This window comes from Filicampus tigris, chromosome 2, assembly GCF_054856515.1.
Source record: "Filicampus tigris isolate MCC_2025a chromosome 2, RoL_Ftig_1.0, whole genome shotgun sequence".
In the NCBI taxonomy this organism is placed as follows: Eukaryota; Metazoa; Chordata; class Actinopteri; order Syngnathiformes; family Syngnathidae; genus Filicampus; species Filicampus tigris.
Window position 1 is genome coordinate 24,706,623 of NC_141218.1, and position 22,627 is coordinate 24,729,249.

General features: G+C 41.1%; 2 protein-coding genes across 4 annotated transcripts; one reads left to right on the forward strand and one right to left on the reverse strand.

Annotated features, from left to right (window-relative positions):
- Nucleotides 1-524: 524 nt before the first annotated feature.
- On the forward strand, nt 525-21,040 carry cabp2b (calcium binding protein 2b). Of its 3 annotated transcripts, XM_086019952.1 has the most exons (9): nt 525-534; nt 3,106-3,275; nt 4,828-5,106; nt 15,782-15,985; nt 18,709-18,739; nt 18,836-18,970; nt 19,057-19,166; nt 19,737-19,884; nt 19,965-21,040. In XM_086019952.1, the coding sequence occupies exons 2-9, from the start codon at nt 3,171-3,173 to the stop codon at nt 19,988-19,990; spliced, it is 1,038 nt and encodes a 345-aa protein (XP_085876078.1). In that variant the 5' UTR covers nt 525-534; nt 3,106-3,170; the 3' UTR covers nt 19,991-21,040. The 3 variants fall into 3 exon arrangements, with proteins under 3 accessions (XP_085876078.1, XP_085876058.1, XP_085876068.1); XM_086019932.1 differs by lacking the exons at nt 525-534; nt 15,782-15,985 and having other exon boundaries at nt 3,105-3,275; XM_086019942.1 differs by lacking the exons at nt 525-534; nt 3,106-3,275; nt 4,828-5,106; nt 15,782-15,985 and adding an exon at nt 11,552-13,803.
- crybb1l1 (crystallin, beta B1, like 1) lies at nt 20,802-22,480 on the reverse strand. The gene is made up of 6 exons (XM_086019966.1): nt 22,411-22,480; nt 22,204-22,298; nt 22,007-22,125; nt 21,784-21,916; nt 21,543-21,685; nt 20,802-21,446 (listed from the first exon to the last, which is right to left on the reverse strand). Exons 2-6 carry the CDS (start codon nt 22,291-22,293, stop codon nt 21,275-21,277), a joined length of 657 nt encoding a protein of 218 aa, XP_085876092.1. The 5' UTR covers nt 22,294-22,298; nt 22,411-22,480; the 3' UTR covers nt 20,802-21,274.
- Nucleotides 22,481-22,627: the final 147 nt, after the last annotated feature.

Below are 22,627 nucleotides of genomic sequence, written 5' to 3' on the forward strand. Positions count from 1 at the left end.
AGGTCAACAATGTAGCGCATGACCAAATCATAGCGTTCGTGGAGAAAAAGCTTGTGGGCAAAACAACAATGAGGAGATCATTTACAGTCACGTTAATTTGAGCAAATTTATCCCTTCAGAAGTGCGTATCAAACTGGTAGCCGTTTGCATTAATCAGTACCCAAGAAGTAGCTCTCAGTATGAAAAAGGTTGGGGACCCCTGTTCTAGGGGAAACACTTGTAGCTTGAGGCTTATATTTAAAATATCTTTTGTGATGCCATTCCTGGAATTTTGTTTTTTTTTACCCTCTTCGTATACACCAGAGATCAAACAGCTTTTGTCTCTGAGTCTTCTGGCATTTGAGAGGTATAGGGACTAGGGCAGGGGTGTCCAGCTCCGGTCCTCAAGGGTTGCTTTCCTGCCCATTTTCCAGGTCTCCTTGCTGCAACGCACCTGATTTAAATGATCAGCTCATCAGCAAACTCTGAGGAAGCTTGATAACGATCATGATCTTTTGAAACAGGTGCGTTGCAGCCGGGATAGATGGAAAACAGGTAGGACACCGGCCCTTGTGGCCCGAGTTTGGACACCCCTGGACTAAGACGTTATTGCAGATACATAAAACAATACGGGACAAACATTTGCACATTTGTGGTGATCAGTTGTTATACAATGTGTGGTATATAAGATATGGAGCTGTAGCATGACGTGACATTTTCCCACTTCTGTGGTTATAGAGTCATCATTTCAAATTGCTGTATTTTTCACTCATTGTAAAAGAGACCTATGCTAAAAATGCATGCTCTAGTTTTAAACATCCGTGCGTTTACGTCATTGTTTTCTGTAAATGTAGTTCTCATCTTTGCCTCGGCTCCTGATTTTACCTCCCTCACCTCATCAATAATCGCTAAAAGAGGAGAAGACGTACGCCTCTTTCGCCTACAAGAGGTCACTGATTGCATTGTGTTCATATATATGGAAAACTGATTGTTTCGTCTGCCCTGTAAAAAAAACAGCGTGTTAGAGTGGGAGAACAAGCACAAAAATATGTTTACACGGTTGGCTTTGTGTGATTAATCTAAAAATAGAGATGAAACATTCACCTGTGTACACATGTGCGTGCTCAGTGTTGCTTGAAGGGATGAGATTATGCATGCAGGACCACTTTGAGGTCCAAACAAATTATTTGAGAGCAGCTGAATTTACATGAAAAAAAACCACAATAACACCACAGCATCCCCACTGCGTGTCACGTAACTAAATGGATAGATGACCTAGGCAAATGGGAAATAATCCAATTTGTGTGCCAACAAAGGCTTTGGAAATGAAAAGGGAATTTGAAGGCAGATACTGTAGATGTAGAGAGAAAGGAAGGGAAGGGAAATATAAGTTGCAATGAATATTTGGGTTGCACAGTTCCAAGCAGTTGGAAACGTTCCATGAGAATTAACAGGAGTTTTTGTCAATAAATTGGAATATATACCAGAAATTTACAAAATTGAAGGGTGGCCATAATAGGAAAACTTTGTCCTGGTGAAGTGAAAATGAATGTCTTATACATTTGACATGCCACAGAGAAGAGTGTTGTAACAACCTTACCAAATTTGATTGATTCAAAAATTGCTACGTATATAAAATGAGGGTATATCCCCACAATTGAGTACTAAATAAATGGCAACAAATAGCCCTTGTTTGCTGATTGTTTTTAACGTTATGTTCTCTAACCATTTACAGCAGTTGTAAACAACACTGATTTCATTATTTATTACACAGAAATCTACTGTATACCGTAACCTTGTATCCTTAAATACAGCACGTATAACAAAATTTGTTGCTAAAGTCATTCTATGGAACTCTCATTCAAAACAAAGCACATCTTAACTTTTTAATTTAAAAAAGCAATGCTTAGGTGAGCAATGCACAAGTAGTGCACTTGTGTTGTCACTGTTTTACACAAACAACCTAAAGTCAGAGTTTCCTTAAAACAAACAAACAAGCAAACAAACAAACAACTAAACTAAAAACATAGTGCAACATAAAATCAAACATAAATGAGTTAAATATGACACGCATTCAACGACTGGTAGCACGTTGACACCCGCTATTTGAAGGCAATAGGGAACTTGCCGGCCCACCAATAGCGAAAATCGGCGCATAATTGACAGCCATCGAAAAGCGTTGGCAGCGTATGCTATCTTATGCAGTATAAATGTTTTAGTTAATCGGCCGATTCATCGATAATTGCTATTTTTTTCCAGCCAAAAATCGGCATCGGCCTAAAAACTACACTGTTCTCAATCTTTGCACTTATCTTCAAATGTATGAATTAACATATTTAGAAACAAATCTCTGAATTCACGTTACATGGTCTTTAAGTTGATGGAAATATTAGGGGTGTAATAAAAAAAACGATTTGAATCAGAAAATCAATTTTGATTCAAAAGATGCGAGTGCATCGAATCGTTCAACTCTACAATATATCAAAATCAGCATTGAATCGTCTTTACGGGAGAGATATATCTTTGATGGAAACGCTACTTTTACAGTCGCCTACTGACAAGTTCATTGATATTGTAAAATGACAACAAGAAACTCATTGCATCATACCTTCCACTTAAAATGATGGCAAATATGAGCGGAAAAGGTACAGAGAATTCGTATTTTGAGGGTGAAAATAACGCATCATGCAGGATGTCTTATTATGGATGTAAAGTGAGTGGTATCCCTAGATGGCCATGTTGAAAAAGAGGAGGCAGTTAAGTAGTGATGTCGGCGTGCTACAGCTAGAAAGGGCGCGACGTAAAGCGCAGGAGGTATAAGGTGTCGCTTAAAAGGCAGTGAGATAGAGAATGAGGGCAGAGGCGCCGGGAACTTAATCCTGGGGCCAAGACAAAAGCGGACGATAAAAAGCCAGGAAGAGAGAAACTTGCACAGAAGAAAGCCCAGCGGCGGAGGAAGCGCTCGGCTCGGAACCGGCCCACGGGTTGAAGCACGATGGACAAACATTTGGATTTGAGCTCGAGCGTGACTATTTGGAGTAACTGCTGAGGCAAAACCCTATGTTTACTGAACTTTTTTTTCAACTGACTTTGTGCTGGATTTTTGCACTTTCAAAATAAAAACAGAGCAGAGAGCGGCTAAGAGAGACGAGATAGGGAAGGGGAGGGCGAGTGAAAGAGAGAGAGGGTGCATGCGCCTGTGCCGCATCGAGATGTTCATGATCATTCGAGAGTCGACGGCCGCGGGAGGCGGTGCTGCAGCCATGAGCGTGCCACAGGAGAGGACCGCCAAACAGGTGGGTGCTTATTTCATAGCCTCGACGCACAATCATTGAATGTTAGGTTTGTTGGACTGGGAAAAATGTTTCAGATAAAATGGACTTCCATCTTAATGAAATTTATTCTAAGTGTTTGGTTTTATCTATATGGACCTTATTTCAAACCTGGGCAGATTGGTGATAAGCAATGTTATGCAATAGTTGCTCACTACTACTACTACTAGTAACAGTAATGATCATACAGTACTGCACATTTCAAAAGACTCAAAATTGTCCTGAGGTGTGCATGTGGGTGTGAACGCTTATTTGTCTATATTCATCCTGCGATTGGCTGGCCGGAGTAGGTTTCAGCTCACCCACAACCCTAAAGCGGATGAGCGCTATAGGAAATGGGAAATAGATGGATGGATTATGTAATATATTCAAAATTATGGCTAAAAAAAAAAATTGAATTCTTTATTGTAGAACTGCACTATATTACAGCTACATTAAAGTCATTATTTTAGGCTGGCCCAGTCCATCACTCCGTTGTCGTTGTTTAAAACGCGCTTCCTTGGTCACCGCTATTTTAGGACTGTTTACAAGGTTAACAGCTCAACAATTTATTCATTGAGAAACCGTTTGACCCTTTACACAAAAACAATTGAAATTCTTATCCTATTACTGGCCCTCGTCTTTGCTTTCGGGTTTGTGTCGGTCTGGGGTCATCAGTCCACCATTTAAAACGGGAGTCCGTCAATGACAGACCGACGAACCTTCCATTGGTACTGACTGACAGGTGTTAATGCCCACCTCTGAACGAACATGGTGTTGAAATCGTGCATTTCCGACAGTCATTGAAAATGTATCTTTGAATAAAGGCTGGCAAATGTATTAATTCCTATTTATTTATCTAAATTGTTTGATTTTACTAAATGACTGTTGGACCTCATTAGATTGTGTCGATGTACCTAATTCGATACGATTTTTCAGCAAAGTGAGTTGGTCTGATTAGTGCAGGGGTGTGCAAACTTTTGATTTCAAGTTGTTGTTTTAATCCTATTAAAAAAAGAGCAAAAAGTCAAGAAATTTTCCAGATTTCGGGTGGCCGGCCACCTGCAATCCGAGTAGAATTTATCCACCTTTGTATTGAACAGCAGCAGAATTACAGTACATATCCAGATTTACAACCAAAACAAAAACAACTAGAACTCAGTTGACCTTGAAGCGGAGAAAGCAGAAAGTGCAGCAAACACATCACCAATCATGTTATTTGTTGTGGCCTTATGAATAGAAATTGTGTTACCATTTCAGTTTGAATTGGCTAGAAAATTAAGAAGGATGAACTTTTTCGCTTCTCCTGCCTATTGCCAACAACCTCACGATACAGTGCGTACATGGGGGCCACATACGATAGTATCGCGATACATGGCCTTCAAGACGGTCCGTATGCTGATATTTGGCCACAATTGGCCCCCGGTTGTGAATACGGGATATGGTTGTCCCTCTTTTCCACTCCTGATTAAAAGCAGTATAAAGTTGTGTGTTTTAATACTAATGCAAGGTTCTCCAACCGCTTTTTTCACCACAGGTGCAGGCTGCGATCAAGAAGAAGGTCGAGAAGCAGAGGAAGCGCAACGGCGAGCAGGGAGGGGGCATCACAGCGGACATCCAAGTGTCCGCACCGCAGCCCGGCCACCATCAAAGAGACGTCCACCTCCTGAAGACGGCCTCCGAGAACGGGCGGACGCTGGAGGAGAGGCTGGAGCAGATGATGGAGGGAGCGCAGAGGAAAGACAGCGTCAGAGAGCAGGTGGAGGAGTTGAAGCCTGTCGACTTGCTGCCCATCGTGGACTCTGTGTTTGGACAGGTAGCTAAACGTCAGCAGTGGTGTGTGTTGCCATCGCTCCCTGCACCCAAACTATTGCTCTTCTTATGACAATGCAGAAAACAACAAGTACAGTACTGTATGTGAGCCAGCACCCAAGAGCTATTCAAATATTCGCATCACCTGGCCAGTGTACAGTAAATCCCCACTATCCAGCGGGAGAGAGGAATCGAGGCCTGTGGTGAAAAAACATGCAAAACAGACACATCGGTAGCTCGAACTCATCTTACGACATTAAGGAATAAATTATGCAATCAATATGGCTTCATTACAAAAAAGAACCAGAAATCCAAAGACTCTGTGATTTCCACTATGAACCAGGGATGTAACAATTCACTCAAGCCCCGATTCGACTCGATTTTCAGTCCCCGATTTTCTATTCGATTTTTGTTGTTGTTTTTAATCGCTACCATGCTTGTTTCTGTGCGCCAGGGGCGGAGCCAAAACGTGGCTAAAGGGTGGGCATGAACAAATCAGGGTGGGCCTGAACATTTCTCTCACTGAGCACAATCCTCCAGTCCCGACACATCGTATATTCAAATAAAATGACAAACTAAATAATATCAACTTCAGACCTTCCTTAGACAATCGCAATTATGCCATTCGTAATATTCAATACAATAAAAAACACAACGAAACACAAATGAGCAAATAATTGAATAATAATTTACTAATAATGTATATATATATTTTTTTTTAGTTTTCTTTCTTTTGGTATTTTGCTAGACTTTGCGCAGGTAGAATTGGGCATAACGGGGCATTTGCACCTTTGTATGCCGTTGTGGGATGGAACATCATCTTTTCTTGGCCAATCCTAGCACAAGCCCTCCTTTGCATCTAAATCAGGGTGCCCGAGTCCGCCGTGCTTGACATTGCAAACACAGACTCGCTGGGGTCCGTGCATAACCTTGGCAGGTAAATTGCGAAATCTCCCCTTGTGGATGATCTTGTCGGCCGTGCGTGTGACATGGGCGATTTGAGACCGCCTTGCACCGACGATCGTGCATCCGTGTGTGACCCAACACTCCCCACAATAGAGAGCGGGGTGTTATTAAAATATTTTTAAGATGATAATGATTAGAATCCATTCAAAGAATTGAATTCTACAATGATTAAGGGACCACGCAGGTGTCATGTTTGTGAATGAAGTCCGATAACTTCCACCACACACATCCGAATTTGTCTGCCTGCGCCTCGATCAAATACGACGAAATTGTGTTACACCACCTCCACTTCGAATTAGACCTGCTTTTTGCGAGTCTAAAATCTAGTCTACTTTTTGCAACCAAATTTGCAGATGCGCCAGGGGGCGTCTCCCAAGTTCACAAAACCATCGTCCTGGCACAAAAATGTCGATTCGCCCATTATTATGCCGAGCGCAGATTACTTTCTGTTCCCAAATTGTTGGATGAGTCAGGGGCGAGGTCCAATAAATATGTAAAGCACTGCACATTATACATACAATGTGTCAAATAATACAGTAAATCATTATCTATGTTTTATGTAAAATATAAATAACAGTGGTGCCTTGACTAATGAGTTTAATTTATTTTGTGACCATGCTCATCTCAAATCATCTTTTCGTATTGAATTGAATGAAAATCCTACAGGTGGGCTGTGATTGGTCGTTCCCTGAGCCCTGGGTAGTTGTGATGTCATTTTCAGTCGACAGATGTGAAATGGCTGCCCCCTGAGAAGACTAAAAACGGGTGGATTTTGCTGCTTAAAGCAGAAGGCCCAGTAGATGAAACACGGCATTCTGATTAATATTGCGTTTGAGCAATATGAGTTAAGCAGCAAAATCCACCCCTTTTTACCCATCTCAGGAGGCGGCCATTTTGTCACTTCTGTCGACTGAAAATTACATCACAACTGCTCAGGGCTCAGGTAACGACGAATTACAGCTCAGCTTCAGAAAACAGGTCAGCCGTGATTGATCGTTACCTGAGCCCTGGGTAGTTGTGATGTAATTTTCACACGACGGAAGTGACAAAATGGCTGCCCCCAGATACGGCTCAAAACGAGTGGATTAACTCATATTCCACAAATGCAATATTTATCATAATGCCTTGTTTCAACTAGTGGGCTTGCATAGAACATATTCTTGAAAAAATATGGCTGGGTTGTTTTCCCCTTTAATTCATATTCCACAAACGCAATATTAATCAGAATGACGTATTTAGACTAATGGAAAAACATCATTGTAAAGAAAATTTTGGGGTTGACTTCCTCTTTAAAAGTTTATAACCTATTGCCTTTCCTATTTTCAGGGATGGCACTACACTGGGGCTAAGGGGGGCTATAACCCAGGCAGAAATCTGTGTAGCCCCATTTAATCCCCTCCAACATTTAGTTTGATATTCTCAAATATATTTACCAATTAGTTTCTCAGCCTCACTATGTATCGGTCAAACCCTCAATCAGCCCCCGGGAGAGAAAAAAAATCTTGGAACCTGCCTCCCTATTATGCGTTAGCATTAAGCTAGTAGGCTTTCAGAAGGCCAATTCTGGTTAAGTACACAATGTGTAATTCTCTTTGTTTTATGTTTAGTTGGACAGAAAACGCCAAATGGGAGTGGCAATAAGCAGATTTCTTTTTTTTAATTGCTCATTAGCTCCAAAGCTGCTGCTTGTTATGAATTGAGTTGTGTTCTCGGACACCATATAGGCTTGTATCTATCGTTTCTAAAAAAAAAAATCATCGGTCAAGGTACCACTGTACAGTACATATTGGACAGAATGGTGAAAATCAGCACCATCTGCCGGTTGAGTAAACTCATTGGCCCATATTGGTTACATACATTAAACCCATCCATACAGTTGCAGATTTTGCAATGCGATTCATCGCCAACATCTGCCATCTTACATTACAAGGCACAAAGCTGCATTTAATACGGGAACATCAACTATATTCCATCTCATTTAACCTAGATGTACACGGCAGGAGCTTCAACGTTAAGGATGCGGTAGCGTGTGTTGGAGAGGATTTAAGCTCCTTTACTTACTTTAGGAAACATTAGGAAAGTGTAATCCGTAACAGATAGGGCCATGCTCAGCCAGGGACATGATGATACGGCCGTACCCCGGCAGACATTGTGCACTGGCTTTTCATCGCATCGCATCTTGTGTCACTCACAGGACGGCACAAGGCAGTCAAGAGAAATGAGAGAGGGAAACCACATAACACCTTCGTGTTCAACACGCATACATATTGCATCAGTCAGTGTCGGCTCAGAAGCAAAGAATCAAGGAGTTTGAAACCGTTGAAATAAAATGAGAGGGGATTAAGATAGCGCTGTGGCCTGTGAGTCATTCTGATTCCCTCTTAGACTGAAGAAGATGTGACATGCTCACGTCAGCAGGAAATCTCCAGAAAAAGGAAAAATTGCTGATGTCAGTTGTGATGCGGTAGGTCCTAAAATAAGAGTGAGAGAGTGTCAGCACACTCAGGAAGGAAGTGGAAAGAAACAAGCGTCTCGATTTAATTAGGAGCTCATTTCCTGCTTGCGCGGATGGACTCTCAGCCCACACAAAGTGAATTGGAGTCACACAAATGATTCCAGAAAGTGTTACACAACTCCTGTATGTTTAAAATCCTTTGCTTGATAATCCGTCTCCTCTTTTCTTTTCTTTCAAAGTTGCGCACTTGATTGCGCTGACCACTCCATGTTTGCGACAAGTGTAACTTTCATTTCATTTTTAACTTCCCCAAGACCCTTACCCCCACCCTGCATTTCTTCTACAGTGAGCAACTGCATAAGAAAGTGCACATTCCCATTAACAACACCAATAACTGACATGTCATGACATTACACAATAGAAACCCGTCTTTTAAATATTTTGGGCCGCATTGTGCCCCCCAAGCAATTCCGCTCTGTGTGGCCACACATGCCAGGAAGTGCCACTGCTTAGGAAGGCTACAAATTCTCACTATTAGTTAGATGAGCTTTTGAAATTTCAGTCATTCTTCCAACAATAACGTAATAAACGGTGCCAATAACCACAGACACAACAAATTACTGTTGTTCATCACTGTACATAATGCCTACATAATTAGGATCAAGTACCGTCCAACCCATCCGCCCCTCAACCCCTACACTTTACATCTTCAATCTCTGACTGACAGCTCTTGTTAGAGGACACCAGTTGCTGAACATCTGACACCAGATCAATACCCAATATGCACAAACACCCCCCCCCCCCCACACACACACACACACAAACACACACAAACAAACAAACCTAATTTACATGAAGAATTGAAATGTGATAAGAGGGAACTGAGCTGCTAATTAATCAGTCATAATGGTATCAGTTAGCCGGCGGTGTCAGTTTGACTCACACTCATCTGGGTGAGTCCTTGATGAGTCCAGTTGTTGATTGACCAACGTGAAAAGACGAATAGTGAAACTGCCACAGTAAATATGTCGAGTGACTTAACTAATTTCAGACTCATAGGTGTCATCTGAAGATATTAAGCACTGTATAATCAAACTAAAACGAAGAAGGCATTTGCAAAGTGATACAGTCAGCTAGTGATATTTGAATGGTATTACTCGAATTCACAAGTACCACCAGTCGGGATGCCACTTGAATCAGGTCCATCTTGTAATGATTCAAATTCAATTATTTGAAGTGATATGACTCCTGCTGCTGATAATTTGAAATCATCCACAGCAGGAGTCGAATCACCGACTACGAGAGAAGAAGAGATGGACAAGATTAGCAGCTTGTCAGCCCCACAGTCAATAGATTCACTTTCAGTCAAGACTTGAGACAGATTTGCTTTTCACAGAAAAGTGAGCCTGGTATCGAAATCAATCAGCACAGTCATCCCTTGGCAATAGAGTGCTCCGGCCTCTAAAAATAATAACATATCCCATAATCCGATACTGGCAGTCAGCATTGCTTTTTCTTTGCGAAAGCCGGTACAATGGTTTAGACGTTTTTAGTGAACTTGGTCAATCTGTCGCGATGGAAAAGTACACAGAGGCTTTCGACAGGCAGGTGAGCGCGTATTAAATAGATTGGAGATTGAGATATTTATATAACTTCAACGGCAAGAATGGATTGCTCACCCGAAGTACTGCCCAGCATGACTTAACTGTATCTTGTCAATTAGTATTACAAGTCTGTGCAGGATAGTCATACGGTAATAGTCATCCAAAGTCAGTTTAGACATAGGAGGTATATGAACTTAATGTGTTCTCATCTACTGTATATTCAAGAGTATCCGTTAGGGTAGGACACTTTACAACCACTTCTACAATTAAAGCAACACTGGGCAATAAATCAACCTTAATAATAATTTTTCACAACCCTTTTGATGAAACATTGACTTACGAGTACAGTAGTTGAAAAGGATTTCATGCTCTGAGGGAGTCTGTATCGTTTTTACTAGCACAAAGCAACTTTGAGGAGGATGAGATCAACCCTGGCACACAAAAAAATACAAATGTCCTGAATTGCTTTACGGCATACTCACTTCCTCCTTTCGCTATAAGGACGGCTCAGGATTTCACGACACGCTGGCACGCATGGGAAATGTGGTTGAGTTTTGTCAAAACACTACCGCTTTTGACCACATGGCGCCGCCATAATCAACAAAAACTGACATATGACACAGTGTTGCTTTAAGAGGCAAATTGTTCTTCCTTAAAGTAGTTTACTTGTCACTCCAAGCTGTTGTTCCATGCAAGACTGGCATGTAAAACAATTGATTAAATAATGAACATCCACCAGCTAAAAGCTATCATGCAGTATGCCCATTTTGGGGACGGAGGACGAGATTTTTTTTTTTTTTTAAAGGACAAAGTAAACAAGGACAGAAGTGGGTTTTCGCCCGTCCCTGTAATCGTGCCTAACCGGGTCAAGTACCGACTGACGTGTTGCATTGGGTGCCTTTAAAAAGAAAGACCTTTTACTGCCTGCACAAACAATTTTGTTTTGTTAACTAACTGTAAACATTTACTACATACCTTATCCCCTGTCCTTGTCTGTGACACCTCTACAGCATAAAAAATCTCTCCAAACCATCATTCATGCTCACGCCAGCACTGCTGCACACTTAAAACTGCGACACGGAAGTGGAAGTCTTTCTTTCAATTAAAGGTTCAGGTTCAATTTTCGTTCAATAAAAACGGACAACTTAATGCATTATCCGATGGAATGCCCACCTCTGGTTAGGGTCAATTACAAACCCTCAAACAACACAACTTGAGCAGTGTGTTGTATACTTATTTTCTCCAATAATAACTATTAATGAGGACACGAGAAAAAAACAGCACGTCTGCGTTTAAAGCTCTCCCCAGAATGCTAACCGCTAGTGATGTAACCATTGCAACAACTCGCGATGAAAAGGAGAGGTGGACCGCCAAAGTTGTCTTTGTCATTTGCTTGGGTGGATGTCAAATCCATTTGTAATGATTTTCGGAACCGACGGCAATTTTTGTGCCTTGCAACCATAGCAACAGCTGGCGGTGAAACAGAGGGGTCGACAGGCAAAGTCGTCGTCGTCGTCATTCACTTTTCTTCTGGGTCGAAGTGAAATCCTTGGTTTGTAATGACTTTCGGAAGTCTAAAGAAACCTTTTGCACCTTTTTCACCACAACTTTTACAGCCAACATAAACACACGTACAAGTTATGGAAAACTTCCTTCATGCTTCGCTGAGAAATAACAAATGACACTTTAAAGCAGAGCTTGACTTCCACACTGGACGCCGGCAGTAGGGCTGCACGATATTGCAAAAAACATGCGATATGTGATATGGATGTTGACTATAGCGCTATCGATATTATTGCGATATTTAACATGTAAATGAAGAAATGTCATTTTTATTATCCAATGAAAGAAGTACATTTTTTTATGCAGCAAAATAAGCAAGCTCGGTCTTGCTCTTAGCTAACTAATTGTAATTCCCCAAGATAATGTCCAACTATTGGGTGGCGATGCGCATTTAACTTTGCCTCTGATTGGTCAAATTCAGATAAAAGCATACAATTCCATGAGAAAATTATTGCATGTCTTTGCGATATGCATATTACATAGGCCATTATAACGATACCTATATTTTTTTCGATATATTGTGCAGCCCCAGTGCATTCTGGGTAATCTGAATACCTCGAAGCACTCTATGTTGCCGAAAGGTTCGCTTATTGTGTACTCAGTGCATTGCAGAGTTTTATTTAACTGAGCACAGTACAGTTCCTCAATTGCATGTCCCTGATAAATGAATAGCTAATTGAACATAGCCTACCATTGCTAGTTAGTGGGGGTATAACTATATATCTATTTCATTGATGTATACATGTGTCTCTCTTGCGAATCAGCTATATTGATAACTATTTTTATAAGTTATTGATCGATTTAATCAATTTAAATAACGGAATAATTGGCTAATACCCTTTTCAAAATTCAATTTCAATGTTATTTTGAATCAGCTATTCCTTTTTTTTCGCTCGTACATTTCATCTCCAGACAGCGCCAGGAATTTATGTCAAGCACACAATATAGATTATTATGGCGAAGAAGAGTAGATTTTTAAGATAACACAATGTGTTCGCTTGTGTGGATACACTTTGGATTTGGAAAGCAAGGAGGTCTTGACAAAACGGTTGCTGTGTATAGCCTGGGTAAATACCAATTGAAATGTCACGTGCTAACACGCTATTTTGTCAACAAGTCAGAATGAATCAACAGTGGTCGTCAGAGAGACGTCATAAATGATGACACCTTTGTCTATGGCACTCGTTAGTGGCAATAATTGCGTACATCAGCAGTCATAAAACAGAAATACAGTACATTAATTTTTTTCTAACAGTTGAAGCAGTTTTCTGCTATTCTCATGGAATCTATTTTCTATTTTCAACCATGCTGTGCTCATTTTTATCCTTTATCTCACATACATTCATCATCTATACTGTTCACACGAAAACTCCTCAGTGACACCACCATTGTTTCCTGATTTAGGACTCGATGCAAATTTCAGTTTGGTGAAACAACCTGCTGCAAAAGTCGTCACTTACTTCACAACAACATTGTTTTTCAATTATTGCTATAAAATAGCAAAGTGATGCAAAGTTCCTACAGTTTTTTTTAATCTTGACTTGTACCCTCTCATTTCTCCATTTCATCATCACATCCTCTCCTTTAATCTGATACAGCGAGGATTAATCCCCTTCTGTTTTTGCCCTCTTAACGCTCCTCCTAAAAGTGGTCTTGCTGCGGATGAAGTCATTTGGGTGCTGATACAACATGTGTGAGATAGATGGGGAGAAGAGAGATTACAGTAGTGGAACAGTGTAAAAAGAGAAATAGAGATGCACCACTCAAGTGAAGTGTCCACTTGTCACATTGCTTTCGGGCGGTTAGTTTGGTGACACTCTGGGATAGGCAAAGGTGGGCGGAGTCAATCGGCCTTGTGAATACCGGCATAGATTAGAGGCGTTCCTCATCACTGTGCGGCATCACATCACAATACGAGGGAACATTTGGAGTTTTTTTTTTTTTTTTACACAAGTGGAATAGCTGGACGTTTGAGGCGAGCAGCTAGTGAGGAGACAAAAAGGGAGAAAGTGAGGGGAAAGTGTTTCATAAAAGAAGAAGAGGGACGCATAGGTTGGGCGGTTGGGTGATGGGCAACTGCACCAAATCATCCATGAAAGAAAAAATGAGGAAGGTAAGAACCTACGTATTATAATTGGCAAGAATTGATAGTTAACAGCGTACAGTATTTACTTATTATCAGTTTTCCATTTCAAACCAATTGATTTGAGCAGGGTTAGGCATCATCCAACCCAGAGAACCTACTGTATTTCTTGTCGCGGCTCGTTTGAGTTTTTATTTCAGGTCCATTTTGTATTGCAAATTATTCAAAGATTGTAAATGTATTCTGAGCATTTGTGGGTAAAAGTAAGAGGATTTAAACATTTTATTTCAAGAAATGCATGATGGCATGTTATGGCCCAACGGTTGTATGATCACCATACCTTTTATTTCCATAAGAAATTTAACATTTCGATCCCGGATATGTAATGGAGTAAGTCTGACTTATTTGAATTTATATATTGTTAGCAATCAGCTAATTAAATCATATTTTCTTTTTACAAAGTAATACTAACATTGTATCATTTTTTTATTATGCAAATTATTTTCTATTTTTAATTGCAATAGATTTTTTAGTACATTTGTATTATAATGTATTATGTATTGTTTGTATTAAAATTTTTCTCTCCACTGCTTGGCAGTGAAAACTCCCAAATTGACTTCTACAATCTAAATCACTGTTTAATCAGATTTTTTTTCCACCAGTATTCCAAACACAGTGCAACCTTTGACTGTAATTTGGACACAAGATGACTCAAGAGAGTGTCAGATGCATGAAGAGCAGACGTCTCATAAAAGTGAGGGCATGAGACCCAAATGGCATAATGGTTCCAATTGGGTCACCGACAGGAGTGCTATTGATTGGCCAGCAGGCACGCTATTTTTAGCAAAAGGCTTTTCAGGTTGTGGTCATAAATTAAAGGAGGCATATTATGGAAAAAGGTATTTGAAGTGCTTGTATACAAATAGTTGGTTAAGGTCAAGTGTCACATTAAACAACCAATCCAAGCTGTTCGGAATTTTGCTAGATTGTGACATAGCAGTGGGGCAAATTTACATGATACAGCCCCCTCACAGAGTTTCTGAGACCCATTATTTCAAAGCAACGATCTTGGTTACGCCGAAGTACTGTCGCATCAAAGCCAAGAGCTTAGCAGATATGCAGTGTTAGCACATATTAGCATTAGTTATCAGCATTGCCAACATTATTGACATTGACATGAGTAGCATCACATTCTTCAATGTTTGGCGAAGTTGCTGATGTGGGGGCAGCGAATATTTTTATATGGCGATATGCACTGATTCCAGATGCATGGATCGACACACTAAGGGCTCTATTTTCGTAGACAGTAAACATGCGCTCTTTGGTAAAAAGTGGCATATCTTGAATTTTGCGCCGCTGCAAGCCTAGTTTAGAGCATTTGGCAGATTATGCTGAACCTTGCGGGGCGTTCTGAATGCATTTTGGTTTTGCAGTTGTCGCAGGTGAATCTTTGGTGGCTGAAAGTAGTATTAACTCTAGACTAGCAGGAAGTAGGTCTAAGCTGTGGCACAGGTGGAGTAATGTGATTTTGGTGAATTTGATCGAGGTGCAGGCACACACTGAGCAGATTCTGAGCTCATTGTCATTGTTCTGTATTTCATTTTCAACGAAAGCCGTAATCTGGTAGAGGTAGGCTTGGGGGGTAGCTCATTTACTCAAGAAAGCTATAAAAACAAGCTATGTCACAGAGGCTAAAAAAAACAACAACAAAAAACTGCGCTTTAATTCTTGTTCCATGGGGTATTTTGTCGAAAGTATGTCACAGGCATGTTCTTAAGACTAGGGCTTGAGTATGTGTGTGTGTATGTGTGTGTGTGTGTGTGTGTGTGTGTGTGTGTGTGTGTGTGTATATATATATATATATATATATATATATATATATATATATATATATATATATATATATATATATATATATATATATATATATATATATATATATATATATATATATATATATATATATATATATATATAACTTAATATATAACTTGGTCTGCCTCTCAAGGGGGTGTCAGATGGGTCCCTGGAGGGTGAAATGAGGGGACTCAGGGGTGAGCAAAAACAGGAAGAGGGTGAAGAGGAAGACAAGGAAGTGAAAGAGGATCCATTCAAAGATCCTTTCAAGACGTTGGTGAAGAACAGCAACATGCTGCACAACATCGCGGGCCCCGCCTGCGTCTTCCTCAAGCGAGGCTTTTTGCTGACACTCGTACGTAACAAGCCGTGAACCAACTCCCACTCACCCCTGCTCATCTTCATCCCTCCATCACGGACGAAATCCACCGCATCACCGCTTCGGGCTTGACCGCTCAGCTCCATGGATAAAATGATTGACTCTTAATTGTGTTGCACTCACCCCTACGCGGGGTTTTGCGGGCTGCCCTTCATGTGTTGTGGTGCTGAACTACTGACCCACTTCTCAGTTGATCTTCCATTGCAAGAATATCCATCCATCCATATTCTATCCTGCTTGTGTTCATTTGGGTCACATGGGGCCTATCCCGATTATCCTATCCTAGGCGAAAGGCGGGTTACACCCTAGGCCGGTCGCAAGCCAATCGCAGGGCCCATATAAACAAACAATCATTCTCACTCACAAAATTACAATATCATATTTATAAAATGAAGATAGAATCAAATTTTCCGAGTAGCCTTTTTTTCCATGCCCCATGGAAAGGTGTCTTTAAAAGTGCATTACCATGTTTGACATGTTGCCTGGGACTTGTTTTTTTGTAGTACTATGCTACTAGCTATCTTTCTTCCTCTCCCAGGCTCCTCTTTGCACAGTCGAACTAGCATTAGAGGTAGCCACAGTTTTGCTCTCTCTGGTCAATGACCGGAAAAAGTAGTCACATGATATGCAGCGGGAGGAGGCTTGCTGAAGACATTTATTTTCATTCTAGGCTGATGTTTTAATTAATATAATTAGTTCATGTAATTTCATTAATATTTTTTTAATTAATCAAAAACAAATAATAATCATAATTGCGTTAAGTTTGGTAGCATCGTGAGCTCATAGGGTTGTATCTATTCTAGATTGCAGTCACAAACTGTGAGAGGTGAGAGTCCTATTTTGGTAGGGTGGCACCCGTTGTGTACATGCCATAAAAACGTCTGGAACTTAATTTTCGTGCCAGCGCATAATCTAGTCTGTCTGGGAATTCCGAACCAGCCTTGCCTCTGACGCGCCTGCTAATTTGGTGACAGAAAGTAGTCGGCGCTCGGCATAAAAATGGGTGCATCTTCATTTTCGCGCCAGCCAATGGTCTAGTTGAACGTGTTTGAATGTGCCAAGCCTCACTGGGCGTTACTTCCGTGACCCCCAGCACATCCCCTAATTTGGTGAGAAAAAGTAGACAAAAGTTTAGACTTGCGAAAATTGGTCTATTTTGTAGCGCAGGTGGTCTATTTTGGTGTATTCAATCAATCATTAGGAATGGTGTGAGGATTGGCCGGGAAAACACCACATTCCATCCCAAAATTGTGCAAACGTCCACTTCCATCCAATTCTACTGGCACAAAGTCTAGCAAAATACCAAAAGAAAAAAAAACACCCATGCACACAGATTGATTGAACTTTGCGGTAGACTTGCACCCGGGAGGAAAATGAGAGTTGGGCACTTTCCGATTCTGTACACCTACACACTAATTAGATGCAGTACAAGAGTGTTATTAAAATGTCTGCCTTTACAAAACAATAATGCAAAGTACAGTCAGATTTTTTAATTACAAATTAACATTTTTTTAAATAAATGCTTACATTGGTGCAGAACTGCTACAATTTGACTTACATGAGCTAGAGGGAGGAAACGTCTGTATACTGTCGCTGCTTCTCAATGAGAATGTTATTGTTGTTGAAGTTCATTTATTTCAGTAGCTCCCTAAAAAGCGAAACATATATATACTCATTAAAAATATTGTAAAATACTTTTCAGAATACCAATTCCTACCTAATTTCTATATTTAAAAAAGTTCTATTAGTTCTTATGGAATATTCAATTTTTTGGAGATTGTGAATTTGGTGTATGCTTGAGTCATAAACTGTTAGCATCAAAATTATAACAAATAAAATTATGAAATATTTAACCTTGTGTGTCATGAAACCACATGAGTTTCATTTTTTTATTAACTGAAGTACTGCAATAAATCAATTTTTCCGAGATGTTCTCATTTATTGAGATGCACCTGTATATATCTTATTTAAAATAATAAACTAAATCAAAAACAATAATCTCTCATTTAGTGCAGTTCTACACAAAAGTCCAAACTACAACTAAATGAGTGTATCGCTCTTATCTTGTCTATTAAGAATGGAGCATTATCTTAATAAATGTAGATGTTTGTTTCCGTTCTTTCACGACAGTGTGCTCAATGTTTATGCTGGTGAGTGTAAATCAGATTCAAAATACAGACTACAAAATACAATGTAGGCACTCCATTCATGATCAGTGTCATCTCTTCATCGTTTACTGTGACCTCTTTTTCAAGAATATGTTCGATGCAAGCCCACTAGTTGAAACAGGCATTCTGATAAATATTGCCTTTGTGGAATAAGAGTTAATCCACCCGTTTTTAGCCATCTCCGGGGGCGGCCATTTTGTCACTTCTCTCGACTGAAAATGACATCACAACTGCTCAGGGCTCAGGTAGCAACCAATCATGGCTGACCTGTTTTCTGAATCTGAGCCGTGATTGGCTAAATAGCGGTGGATTTTGCTGCTTAACTCATATTCCACAAATGCAATATTAATCAGAATGCCGTGTTTTAAATATATGGGCCTGCTGGGAACATATTCTTGAAAAAAATGTGTTTGGGTTGATTTCTTCTTTAAATATGTTTGTTTCATATAAACCTGCTAATTAAAAAGTTGAATAAGTAAGATAAGCGAAAAATTTTAACCAGATGAAATTGATCACCATTGCGTCCAACAGGACCGAGAGCTGAGACCAGAAGAGATGGATGGTGAGTTTTTTTTTTTTTTTACTCCATTTTCTCTTATCCATCAACCTGAATAACATTCCTGACTTCCACATTTGAAACATGTTTGTTCTTCTTAAGAGCTCCGTGAAGCTTTTTTGGAGTTTGACAAGAATAAGGACGGCTACATCAGCCATAAAGACCTGGGGGAGTGCATGAGGACCATGGGATACATGCCCACTGAAATGGAGCTCATAGAATTGAGTCAGCAGATTTGTGAGTGCGCCACAAACACAGACTCAGCAGGATACTTTTTTTCTGTTTTACGCATTCTAAAAGTGTCAAATGTGTCTTTCCTACAGGTGGAGGGAAAGTGGACTTTGAGGATTTTGTGGAGCTGATGGGACCCAAAATGTTGGCAGAGACTGCAGACATGATTGGAGTGAAAGAACTACGCGATGCATTCAAAGAGGTTTGGATATTCTGCTACTCTGCTAAATTTTGGCAATGACCAGCAGTACTGTACAGCCCTGCATTATTTGCAGTTTGTAATTCACAAATTCAACGATATTTACGATTGTTTTGGGGGGGGGAATCTACAGTATACTCAGTTATTTGCTGAAAACTCAACTATTTGCTCTTTTTAAGATCCGGCTAAAACCATGTGTACTATAAAATGAAGAGCCCCTGATTTAGCCTGGTCACAGTCACATCAAGCGTATTTCTGTAGCAGGGCAAACCTGAGAAAGCAGACAGCGGAATGAACCAAGCAGCCAAGAGCGGATGTGATGTCAAAAAAAAAAAAAAAAAAAAAAAAAATTTTCTTTTGAAATCATTTATTCAAGTGCCACCAGCTGCTGGGGTCTAGTCTGGGGTCTAGTCTAGCGTGTTTGGTTGCGCTCATGTCTCTATTATGTCTCCAGATAGTCATGCATCGTATATTATGGGAGTTTTTCTTTTCTCTTCTTCTTAAAAAGGATATTAAATGCTGAAATGTCCCTCCAATAAGTGATGTAGTATGTCATTCGCTCTCTGGTCCCAGTTTGACGCCAATGGTGACGGTCAAATTAGTTTAACAGAGCTGCGTGAGGCCATGAAGAAATTGATGGGCGAACAAGTGACCAACAGAGAGATAAACGAGATTCTCAGAGACGTGGACCTCAATGGAGACGGTTTGGTGGATTTTGAGGGTGAGCGCTGAATCATATTTGCCTTTTGACTGTGTATCAAAACTCGACACATTTATTTTCTCCTCATTTGCTTCTTTCAGAGTTTGTGAGAATGATGTCCCGGTGATTTGCGACACATTGATGATGAGCGATGGCATTAACACACAAACCAGGGTTCACACTACATCTTCTTTGTCTGCAGCTACTGTATAGTGTGTGGGTGTGTGTATATATATATATATATATATATATATATTTTTTTTTTTTTTAATAACTTCTATAATAGCAATACTACCAAACGCATGCTTGGATGACTTTGGTGTGAAAGAATTTGCGATCTAGGATAAACAAAAACATACAATGCGTGCAAATACTCTCCTCTCATCCTCTCACATAAAAAAACAAAACAAATAAATGCTCTATCCCGCGACCCTTGTGAGGATAAGCGGTATCGATAATGGCTGGATGGATAAATGCTCTATTGTCCAGTTTCACTTCCCATAGTGTGTCATGGCCAGGTGTCCTAATACTTATGTCCATACACTGGTGTATGTCCACAGTTAGGACGACATTGCTGACTTTCTGAAGGTGTTTTGATTAAATCCATCAAATGTTTGAGTGTAATATTCCGTTTGTAAAACTGTAATAAAACACATTTTGTACATAAAAAAATTCTGTTATGATTTGTAAAAAAAAAAAAAAAGTATAGATGCACCCACTGTGGTTTTACTCATTGTCTTTTTCCTCTAATAGACCAACATTTGATGTTAAAACGCATATGAGGCAAATATTTGCTTCAATTACAGACAATCCAACTGTCATCACACAGCGCTACAGTGGTTGCTGACATCACATTCGTTCTCAGCACCTTGCATTTAAAGTCATGAGAAGATTTTATGTCAATATGTGGTTTTCAAGTAATAAGTCACCTCACGACATCTTTGAAACATCGCTTTTATTGAAAACTCGGCCAGGATTCTGTACAGCAGAGAGTGTGTTCAATGCACGGGGGTCAGAGCAGGAGGTGCTAAGGACTCAGTTTCCCACAGTGCACTGTACCCTGAACCACGAATCTGGTTTGAAACGGTAATAGGTGTCTTATTTCTTCTTCAGGGCTTTGTAGCGAATGAAGGTAGACACTAAAAATTAAAAAAAAAAAAAAAAAAAAAAAAAAAAAGGAGCGAAAGGGGGGAAATCTAAGCTCAGCCCGTAGGGGAGAAAGAGAAAAATGGACAGTGAGGAATGGAGGTCCTTTCCACAAGATGAGGTCCAGGTCTAGAAGACCCTCACACTTCCCCCTTTTGGCCGTTAAAGGCAGTCAGGTAAGACCTCAGACATCTCTTCCCCTTCCCCTCTTCTTGCGCCCCTCTCCCTCACATCCGCTCTTCCTCTTTCTCTCCTTCCCTGAGCCTCACTTGCTGGCCAAAGTGTAGCAGCCTTGTTGGTGCCACTGCATGTCGCGGATACGGCGCACGGACTGCAGCTGAGGGGTGCGGGCGCCATACTCGTTAAAGTGCCTGTAGTCGCCCTTCTCCAGCAGGTACTGGCTGCCACGGTAGCCCGGGAACTGGTATCCCACAAAGCTGAAAATTTGGGAGGGGGTTGGGGGTGCGACACATAAGTGAACAATGGAAATCCGGTGTTTGACTTCCAAGGTTCCACTTGTGAGCTGCACTCACGTTCCACAGCTGACGATGATGCTGCCAACTCTGTCGGTGAATCCGTACGAGAACAGGCTGGGGACGTCATCGTCCATGATCTCCATCTTGCGGCCCTTGAACTCACCCACCTCGTGCAGGCAGATCTTGTGCTTATCAGGGTCCTGTTGGGAAAGAGCCAGAGGAAGAAGCTCAGCTGTGGTGGCTCGCTGAGAAGGGGAACCCAAAACAGTGCGTGATTTTTTTGGTTTGTTTTGGTTACCATTCGAACAGGCCTGAAGGACAGTAGGTAGTCATTCTTCTGACAGTTGCTCCAGGAGTCCCAACGAGGATACTCGCCCTTCTCCAGGATGTACATCTCACCACAGAGGTTTATCTGCTCAAAGCCCACGAAGCTGCGCAATCAAACGGCATTATGTAGCCTCACCGCAAAGACAGCAGTTGGTAGGGAGGGCGAGGGGGGGGTGGGGGGGCTGTGCACTTACGGGCCGCTTTCAACTCGGAGGGAGCGCACACGTTCCATGCCGAGCTCACAGATGTTCATCACCTCGCTGCTGATCTCGATCATGCGGCCCTGGAAGTTCTCCTGGTCGAACACCAACATCTACAGAGAGAGGGAAGTGGCAACGCATAATCACATTTCAGCTTCCGCAGAAGAGGTTTACGCGAGAGAGGCCCTCACCTTGTAAGAAGTCAGGCCGAAATCTGACTTCTTGCTCTGAGCGGCCTTCCCATCAGTTTGGGAAGAGGATTTGGATTTATCACTTGACATAATTGCTGGGTCCAAAAAGAAGGGACAAAATTACATAATCCGGCCTGTCAAAGCCGCCGTAAAGTGTCCGCATATCAGCACCGAGGGTGTGTGTACTGTGCGTGTTTTTCACCTTACCTGATGCTTACGCCGATCCTCACTCAAGAGTGTGTGCGGCCCGGGTGCACCCCTCCCTTTTATACTCTGGCGCCCACAGGGGAGGGATTAAGGCGAGAGAAACGAACCTGCTGAGGTCAGAGACGCGACACAAAAGAAACGACCACATCATCAAAGGGGGGACGGGCAGGATATGGGCGGAGCCAGTGCGGCAGGGTGGGAGATATACCAGTATACA

What these genes read in the sequence shown, in the direction of transcription:
- cabp2b (XM_086019952.1), top strand. Translation starts at nt 3,171, where the DNA reads ATGCGCCTGTGCCGCATCGAGATGTTCATGATCATTCGAGAGTCGACG. An exon ending in AGGAGAGGACCGCCAAACAG is followed by an intron (nt 3,276 to 4,827) that starts GTGGGTGCTTAT and finishes TTTTCACCACAG; the next exon opens with GTGCAGGCTGCGATCAAGAA. An exon ending in TGGACTCTGTGTTTGGACAG is followed by an intron (nt 5,107 to 15,781) that starts GTAGCTAAACGT and finishes CTGCCTCTCAAG; the next exon opens with GGGGTGTCAGATGGGTCCCT.
- crybb1l1 (XM_086019966.1), bottom strand. Translation starts at nt 22,293, where the DNA reads ATGTCAAGTGATAAATCCAAATCCTCTTCCCAAACTGATGGGAAGGCC. An exon ending in TCGGCCTGACTTCTTACAAG is followed by an intron (nt 22,126 to 22,203) that starts GTGAGGGCCTCT and finishes CTCTCTCTGTAG; the next exon opens with ATGTTGGTGTTCGACCAGGA. An exon ending in CCTTCAGGCCTGTTCGAATG is followed by an intron (nt 21,686 to 21,783) that starts GTAACCAAAACA and finishes CTTTCCCAACAG; the next exon opens with GACCCTGATAAGCACAAGAT.